At 42.5% G+C, this 9510-nt stretch overlaps 1 protein-coding gene across 1 annotated transcript in view; it reads right to left on the bottom strand.

Annotated features, from left to right (window-relative positions):
- Positions 1–1277: 1277 nt before the first annotated feature.
- LOC311101187 (X-ray repair cross-complementing protein 5-like) overlaps positions 1278–9510 on the bottom strand; it is a 31645-nt gene continuing 23412 nt past the window's right edge. Inside the window, exons 11-13 of the mRNA XM_084142287.1 lie at positions 8732–8832; positions 1874–1990; positions 1278–1696 (exon numbers count right to left, since the gene is read on the bottom strand). Coding sequence (XP_083998413.1) covers positions 1497–1696; positions 1874–1990; positions 8732–8832 — 418 coding nt within the window. The 3' untranslated portion in view covers positions 1278–1496. The remainder of the gene's footprint in view (positions 1697–1873; positions 1991–8731; positions 8833–9510) is intronic.

Raw genomic sequence — 9510 nt, 5'->3', positions numbered from 1 at the left:
ATCGGGGGAGAAGTGCCTTGGTCAGGGAGGTGACCAAGAACCCGATGGTCACTCTGACAGATCTCCAGAGTTCCTCTGTGGAGATGGGAGAACCTTCCAGAAGGACAATCATCTCTGCAGCACTCCACCAATCAGGCCTTTATGGAAGCCACTTCTCAGTAAATGACACGACAGCCCGCTTGGAGTTTGCCGAAAGGCACCAAGAGGACTCTCAGACCATGACAAACAAGATTCTCTGGTCTGATGAAACCAAGATTGAACTCTTTGGCCTGAATATCAAGTGTCACATCTGGAGGAAACCTGGCTCCATCCTTACGGTGAAGCATTTTGGTGGCAGCATCACGCTGTGGGGATGTTTATCAGCGGCAGGGAGACTAGTCAGGACCGAGGGAAAGATGAACGGAGCAAAGTACAGAGAGATCCTCTATGAAAACCTGCTCCGGAGCGCTCAGGACCTCCGACTGTGGCGAAGGTTCACCTTCCAACAGGACAACAACCCTAAGCACACAGCCAAGACAACGCAGGAGTGGCTTCGGGACACATCTCTGAATGTCCTTGAGTGGCCCAGCCAGAGCCCGGACTTGAACCCGATCTAACATCTCTGGAGAGACCTGAAAATAGCTGTGCAGCGAAGCTCCCCATCCAACCTGACAGAGCTTGAGAGGATCGGGAGAGAAAAATGGAATAAACTCACCAAATACAGGTGCCAAGCTAGTGGAGTCATACCCAAGAAGACTTGAGGCTGTAATCACTGTCAAAGATGCTTCAACAAAGTAGTGATTAAAGAGTCTGAATCCTTATGTAAATGTAACATTTCATTTTTTCATTTTTAATAAATGTGCAAAAATATCTAAAAAAACTGTTTTTGCATTCTCATTATGGGGTATTGTGTGTAGATTGATGAGGGGGAAAAAAACAATTTAATCCATTTTAGAATAAGGCTGTAATGAAACAAAATGTGGAAAGAAGTCAAGGGGTCTGAATACTTTCCGAATGCACTGTATGACACTTTCAAATGGGGGGACTAGATAAATAAAGTGCAGCATTCATTTCTAAACGGTAAAACATATGTATGAAAATACCCTCAAATAAAAGCCGACATTCTGTAATGTCACCTCATATAAAACACTTGATCTTAAAACCAAAATGCTGGAATATAGAGCCAAATTAAAAGTTTTAGCTTCACTGTCCAAATAAATACGTAGGAGAGTGTAAACCCAAAACAAAGTACCGGCAACCCAGACTAGGAAATATGTTAAAAGAACTGCAGACACAAGTTAACTTGAAGCAACTACCCTTCATTTTTTATTACAAAGTTTAAAATATGTAAAGATCATGAAAAAACCTTCTTAGTAGCAACGTAAATGAAAAACTAGATATCTCAGGCTAGAAACCTTAAAATGGAACCCCAAAGCAAAGACAGATCAATAATCCTGCTCCCAAGTGCCTCTGACCAGAATATCGACAGAAACATACAGTATATTGACATCTACGCCTCATTTTGTGAGCTGTGCCTTCAAGGCATCTATTAGCTCCTGTTTCTTGGTCCCTGTGACCTTCACCCCAAACTGCTTACAGGCGTCCTTTAGCACGGGCACCGTCAGCTTACCCAGGGTGCCTTTCTGTAAGTGACCCCTCAGCTCGTCCTCAGACATCTCCACCTTAGGCTTCTTCCCTGCTCCACCTGCTTCCTCAGCTGAACACACACAGGGCAAGGATGTTACAACAACCAGTATTTCAACAGTGAGACAGCTCCTGCTGCCAGCGACTATACTGTTTGTTACCCCATTTGCTAGACGCAAGTGTAAATCTCTCCTATGGGACACATAGCAAGTGAACAATATCTCACAAATGTAGATCATAGATTTCTCACCTGGTTTGCGTTTGGGTGCAGTCTTGCCCTCTGGGTTGTAGTCAGCAGGGTACACCAGATCTTTGAACTCCTGAGCCAGGGAACCAAGACGCTGGTCCATCATCTTCACCTTGGGCACTGAGGGAGGTAGAGAGGTAGAGGTAGAGAGAGAGAGAGAGAGAGAGAGAGAGAGAGAGAGAGAGAGAGAGAGAGAGAGAGAGAAAATAAACAAACAGAGAATGGACAAGAAAAAGTGAGTATGAACACTGCTAAAAGATTATGTCTTCAGTATTTCAGTATTTTTGTGTATAGGTAGCACCAAAAGGCACATATATATATGTATACAGTACCAGTCAAAAGTTTGGACACACCTACTCATTCAAGGGTTTTTCTTTATTTTTACTATTTTCTACATTGTAGAATAATAGTGAAGACATCAAAACTATGAAATAACACATTTGGAATCATGTAGTAACCAATAAAGTGTTAAACAAATCAAAGTATATTTTATATTTGAGATTCTTCAAAGTAGCCACCCTTTGCCTTGATGACAGCTTTGCACACTCTTGGCATTCTCTCAACCAGTTCACCTGGAATGCTTTTCCAACAGTCTTGAAGAAGGTCCCACATATGCTGAGCACTTGATGGCTGCTTTTCCTTCACTCTGCGGTCCAACTCATCCCGAACCATCTCAATTGGGTTGAGGTCGGGTGATTGTGGAGGCCAGGTCATCTGATGCAGCATACCATCACTCTCCTTCTTGGTCAAATAGCCCTTACACAGCCTGGAGGTGTGTTGGGTCATTGTCCTGTTGAAAAACAAATGATAGTCCCACTGAGCGCAAACCAGATGGGATGGCGTATCGCTGCAGAATGCTGTGGGAGCCATGCTGGTTAAGTGTGCCTTGAATTATAAATAAATCACTGACAGTGTCACCAGCAAATCACCCCCACACCTCCTCCTCCATTCTTCACGGTGGGAACCACACATGCGGAGATAATCCGTTCACCTACTCTGCGTCTCACACAGACACAGCGGTTGGAACCAAAAATCTCAAATTTGGACTCATCCGACCAAAGGACAGATTTCCACCGGTCTAATGTCCATTGCTCATGTTTCTTGGCCCAAGCAAGTCTCTTCTTCTTATTGGTGTCTTTCAGTAGTGGTTTCTTTGCAGCAATTCGACAATGAAGGCCTGATTCCCGCAGTCTCTTCTGAACAGTTGATGTTGAAATGTGTCTGTTACTTGACCTCTGTGAAGCATTTATTTGGGCTGCAATTTCTGAGGTTGGAAACTCTAATGAACGTATTCTCTGCAGCAGAGTTAACTCTGGGTCTTCCTTTCCTGTGGCGGTCCTCATGATAGCCAGTTTCATCATAGCGCTTGATGGTTTTTGCGACTGCACTTGAAGAATCTTTCAAAGTTCTTCAATTTTTCCGGATTGACTGACCTTCATGTCTTAAAGTAATGATGGACTGTCATTTTCTTTGCTTATTTGAGCTGTTCTTGCCATAATATGGACTTGGTCTTTTACCAAATAGGGCTATCTTCTGTATACCACCCTTACCTTGTCACAACACAACTGATTTGCTCAAATGCATTAAGAAGGAAAGAAATTCCACAATTTAACTTTTAACAAGGCACACCTGTTAATTGAAATGCATTCCAAATGACTACCTCATGAAGCTGGTTGAGATAATGCCAAGAGTGTGTAAAGCTGTCATCAAGGCAAAGGGTGGCTATTTGAAGAATCTCAAATCTCAAATATAGTGGGGGAAAAAAGTATTTAGTCAGCCACCAATTGTGCAAGTTCTCCCACTTAAAAAGATGAGAGAGGCCTGTAATATTCATCATAGGTACACGTCAACTATGACAGACAAATTGAGAAAAAAAAATCCAGAAAATCACATTGTAGGATTTTTAATGAATTTATTTGCAAATTATGGTGGAAATTAAGTATTTGGTCACCTACAAACAAGCAAGATTTCTGGCTCTCACAGACCTGTAACTTCTTATTTAAGAGGCTCCTCTGTCCTCCACTCGTTACCTGTATTAATGGCACCTGTTTGAACTTGTTATCAGTATAAAAGACACCTGTCCACAACCTCAAACAGTCACACTCCAAACTCCACTATGGCCAAGACCAAAGAGCTGTCAAAGGACACCAGAAACAAAATTGTAGACCTGCACCAGGCTGGGAAGACTGAATCTGCAATAGGTAAGCAGCTTGGTTTGAAGAAATCAACAGTGGGAGCAATTATTAGGAAATGGAAGACATACAAGACCACTGATAATCTCCCTCGATCTGGGGCTCCATGCAAGATCTCACCCCGCGGGGTCAAAATGATCACAAGAACGGTGAGCAAAAATCCCAGAACCACACGGGGGGACCTAGTGAATGACCTGCAGAGAGCTGGGACCAAAGTAACAAAGCCTACCATCAGTAACACACTACGCCGCCAGGGACTCAAATCCTGCAGGGACTCAAATCCTGATGAAAATTACAGGCCTCTCTCATCTTTTTAAGTGGGAGAACTTGCACAATTGGTGGCTGACTAAATACTTTTTTCCCCCCACTGTACTACATGATTCCATATGTTATTTCATAGTTTTGATGTCTTCACTATTATTCTACAATGTAGAAAATAGTAAAAATAAAGAAAATCTCTGGAATGAGTAGGTGTGTCCAAACTTTTGACTGATACTGTATATATGGAGAGAGATGGCGAGAAATGGGCCAATGCAGTTTCTTTTTTAACATTCCGAGTGCCACTTTCTCCTCCATAGCCGTTGCTAAGTGATAATTGACGCTTCTGCGTTGTGCTGTTTATTTCTGATAGTTTTCAGAAGCTATGAAGATGTCCAGTGCAGATATGCAATTTGTCAACACCACAACTAAGGTGGCAAAGCTCCTCGTAAGTTACCGGAATCTTCAGTAATTAACAGAAAATCCATGGCAATTTATCGTAACTTTGGTAATTTATACTTGCATAACTGTAACAAAATGTATTCATATACACTGAGTGTACAAAACAAGAACACCTTACTAATATCGAGTTGCACCCCACTCTTTTGCACTCAGAACAGCTTCAATTCGTCCGGACATGGACTCTACAAGGTGTCGAAAGCGTTCCACAGGGATGCTGGCCCATGTTGACTCCAATGCTTCCCACAGTTGTGTCAAGTTGGCTGGGTGTCCTTTGGATGGTGGACCATTCTTGATACACATGGGAAACTGTTGAGCCTGAAAAACCCAGCAGCGTTGCAGTTCTTGACACAAACCGGTGCACCTGGTACCTACTACCATATCCCATTCAAAGGCACTTAAATCTTTTGTCTTGCCCATTCACCCTCTGACTGGCACACATACACAATCCATGTCTCAAGGCTTAAAAATTATTCTTTAACCTGTTTCCTCCCCTTCATCTACACTGATTGAAGTGGATTTACATTCACCTAGTCAGTCCATATCATGGAAAGAGCAGGTGTTCATGTCTTTTACACTCAGTGTATAGTGTTAATTTATTATAACTGTGTCCATATTGTCCATGAGTTTCTAGTAGATAGACCATATGGTTCAAGAGAAAATAGCCTAATTAATGAAAAAAGCATCCAATCAACAACAACATTATTTAAAATTAACTCTGCAACTCTTCCAACTATACTGAACAAAAATATAAACGCAACATGTAAAGTGTTGGTCCCATGTTTCATGAGCTGAAATAAAAGATCTCATACATTTTCCATATGCACAAAAAGCGTATTTCTCTCAAATCTTGTGGACAAATTTGTTTACATCCCTGTTAGTGAGCATTTCTCCTTTACCAAGATAATCCGTCCACCTGACAGGTGTGGCATATCAAGAATTTGGCAGTACGTCCAACTGGCCTCACAACCGCAGACCACATGTAACCACGCCAACCCAGGACCTCAACATCTGGCTTCTTCACCTGCAGGATCATCTGAGACCAGCCACCCGGACAGCTGATGAAACTGTGGGTTTGCACAACCAAAGAATTTCTGCACAAACTGTCAGAAACCGTCTCAGGGAAGCTCATCTGCATGCTCGTCGTCCTCAACAGGGTCTTGACCTAACTGCAGTTCGGCATTGTAACCGACTTCAGTGTGAAAATGCTCACCTTCGATGGCCAATGGCACGCTGTGCGCTTCGCATATTAATTCCAGTTTCAACTTTACCGGGCAGATGGCAGAGAGGAAGTACGGTGTCGGATGGGCGAGGGGTTTGTTGATGTCAAGGTTGTGAACAGAGTGCCCAATGGTGGCGGTGGGGTTATGGTATAGGAAGGCATAAGCTACGGACAACGGAGCTTTGTCCTCAGGCCCATTGTTGTGCCATTCATCCGCCACCATCACCTCATGTTTCAGCATGATAATGCACGGCCCTATGTGGCAAGGATCTGTACACAATTCCTGGTAGCTGAAAATGTCCCTCTTCTTCCATGGCCTGTATACTCACCAGATGTCACCCATTGAGCATGTTTGGGATGCTCTGGATCAACGTGTACGACAGCGTATTCCAGTTCCTGCCAATATCTAGCAACTCCGCACAGCCATTTAAGAGGAGTGGGACAACATTCCACAGGCCACAATCAACAGCCTGATCAACTCTATGCGAATGAGATCTGTTGCGCTGCATGAGGCAAATGGTGGTCACACCAGATAATGACTGGTTTTCTGATCCACGCCCTACCTTTAAGGTATCTGTGACAAATAGAAGCATATCTGTATTCCCAGTCATGTGAAATCCATAGATTAGGGCCTAATGAATGTATTGAAATTGACTGATTTCCTTATATGAACTGTAACGCAGTAAAATCGTTGAAATAGTTGCGTTTATATTTTTGTTCAATGTATTTACTTTTTTCACAATTTTGTATTTATTTAAAAATCATCTTATTAAATTACTTAATATATTGTACATGTGATAAGGCAACACAGAGGGCCAGAGATTATTACAAACACCTGTGATAATCTGAAGTACCCAATAAGGCCACTAGATGTCTTGTGATAGATTACATAAAATCGTTGAAATATTTCACAATTCTGGTAGTTTACTAGTACACTTTGACAGTTTCTAGTAATATACGTACACTCCCTTTACAACCCTAACCTCAACACTGTACAGACTTGGATACACATCATCCCATATCAATAAACAGTCTGTTAAGTCTGCTGCTGTTTTGCTTGTTTACAGCGGGTCATTTCACAGGGAATTGTCGTAGGCACTCTAGTATTGTTACATCACCAACATTTCGAGAATAAAGGCGCAAACATGGCAGCTGTTCTAAAACCTGGCCGAACACTCTATATATACAGTGAGGGAAAAAAGTATTTGATCCCCTGCTGATTTTGTACGTTTTCCCACTGACAAAGAAATGATCAGTCTATAATTTTAATGGTAGGTTTATTTTAACAGTGAGAGACAGAATAACAAAAAAAAAATCCAGAAAAACGCATGTCAAAAATGTTATAAATTGATTTGCATTTTAATGAGGGAAATAAGTATTTGACCTGTCCACAGAAGCAATCAATCAATCCGATTCCAAACTCTCCACCATGGCCAAGACCAAAGAGCTCTCCAAGGATGTCAGGGACAGGATTGTAGACCTACACAAGGCTGGAATGGGCTACAAGACCATCGCCAAGCAGCTTGGTGAGAAGGTGACAACAGTTGGTGCTATTATTCGCAAATGGAAGAAACACAAAATAACTGTCAATCTCCCTCAGCCTGGGGCTCCATGCAAGATCTCACCTCGTGGAGTTGCAATGATCATGAGAACGGTGAGGAATCAGCCCAGAAATACACGGGAGGATCTTGTCAACGATCTCAAGGCAGCTGGGACCATAGTCACCAAGAAAACAATTGGTAACACACTACGCCGTGAAGGACTGAAATCCTGCAGCGCCCGCAAGGTCCCCCTGCTCAAGAAAGCACATGTACAGGCCCGTCTGAAGTTTGCCAATGAACATCTGAATGATTCATAGGAGAACTGGGTGAAAGTGTTGTGGTCAGATGAGACCAAAATGGAGCTCTTTGTCATCAACTCAACTCGCCGTGTTTGGAGGAGGAGGAATGCTGCCTATGACCCCAAGAACACCATCCCCACCGTCAAACATGGAGGTGGAAACATTATGCTTTGGGGGTGTTTTTCTGCTAAGGGGACAGGACAACTTCACGGCATCAAAGGGACGATGGACGGGGCCATGTACCGTCAAATCTTGGGTGAGAACCTCCTTCCCTCAGCCAGGGCATTGAAAATGGGTCGTGGATGGGTATTCCAGCATGACAATGACCCAAAACACACGGCCAAGGCAACAAAGGAGTGGCTCAAGAAGAAGCACATTAAGGTCCTGGAGTGGCCTAGCCAGTCTCCAGACCTTAATCCCATAGAAAATCTGTGGAGGGAGCTGAAGGTTCGAGTTGCCAAACGTCAGCCTCGAAACCTTAATGACTTGGAGAAGATCTGCAAAGAGGAGTGGGACAGAATCCCTCCTGAGATGTGTGCAAACCTGGTGGCCAACTACAAGAAACGTCTGACCTCTGTGATTGCCAACAAGGGTTTTGCCACCAAGTAGTAAGTCATGTTTTGCAGAGGGGTCAAATACTTATTTCCCTCATTCAAATGCAAATCAAGTTATAAAAATTTTGACATGCATTTTTCTGGATTTTGTTGCTGTTATTCTGTCTCTCACTGTTCAAATAAACCTACCATAAAATGTATAGACTGATTATTTATTTGTCAATGGGCAAACGTACAAAATCAGCAGGGGATCAAATACTTTCTTCCCTCACTGTGTGTGTGTATATATATGGCTCTGGGTAGAACTAGCTAGCATGTGGTGTGTGCGTGTATTACTGGTGTGGTCCTCTATGTGCTCCGGGGCCATGAGATCTAGAGCCAAGGCTTCCAGGTTCCTGTAGTGCTGCTGGAGGACTGGGTTCTCAAAGGAATCACTCCTGGAACACAGGAAGAGCCATACAGTGCATTAGGAAAGTATTCAGACCCCTTCCCCTTTCCACATTTTGTTACGTTACAGCTTTATAATCTAAAGTGGATTAAATACTTTTTCCCCATCATCAATCTACACACAATACCCCATAATGACAAAGTGAAAACAGTTTATTTATTTTTGCAAATGTATACAGAAATACCTTAATGAAATAAGTATTACGACCCTTTGCTATGAGACTCGAAATTGAGCTCAGGTGCATCCTGTTTCCATTGATCATCGTTGAGACATTTTAGTTGTAGTTTTTTTTTAGGGGGTATATCAGCTTTAATATTGCAGATAGATTATATATATATATATATATATACACACACACACACACACACATACAAAAGTTTGGGGTCACAAAAAGCATTTTTTTGGTCCATTAAAATAACATCAAATTGATCAGAAATACAGTGTAGACATTGTTAATGTAGTAAATAGGCAATTGTAGCTGGAAACACCAGTCTCAATGTCAACAGTGAAGAGGCAACTCCAGGATGCTGACCTTCTAGGCAGAGTTGCAAAGAAAAAGCCATATCTCAGACTGGCCAATAAAAATAAAAGATTAAGATGGGCAGTCTGAGATATGGCTTTTTCTTTGCAACTCTGCCTAGAAGGTCAGCATCCCGGAGTCGCCTCT

Source organism: Coregonus lavaretus (assembly GCF_964263955.1).
Source record: "Coregonus lavaretus genome assembly, chromosome: 25".
NCBI classification, from domain to species: domain Eukaryota; kingdom Metazoa; phylum Chordata; class Actinopteri; order Salmoniformes; family Salmonidae; genus Coregonus; species Coregonus lavaretus.
The sequence above is the reverse complement of the archived record's forward strand: the minus strand, read 5'-3'. Positions and strand labels throughout refer to the sequence as shown.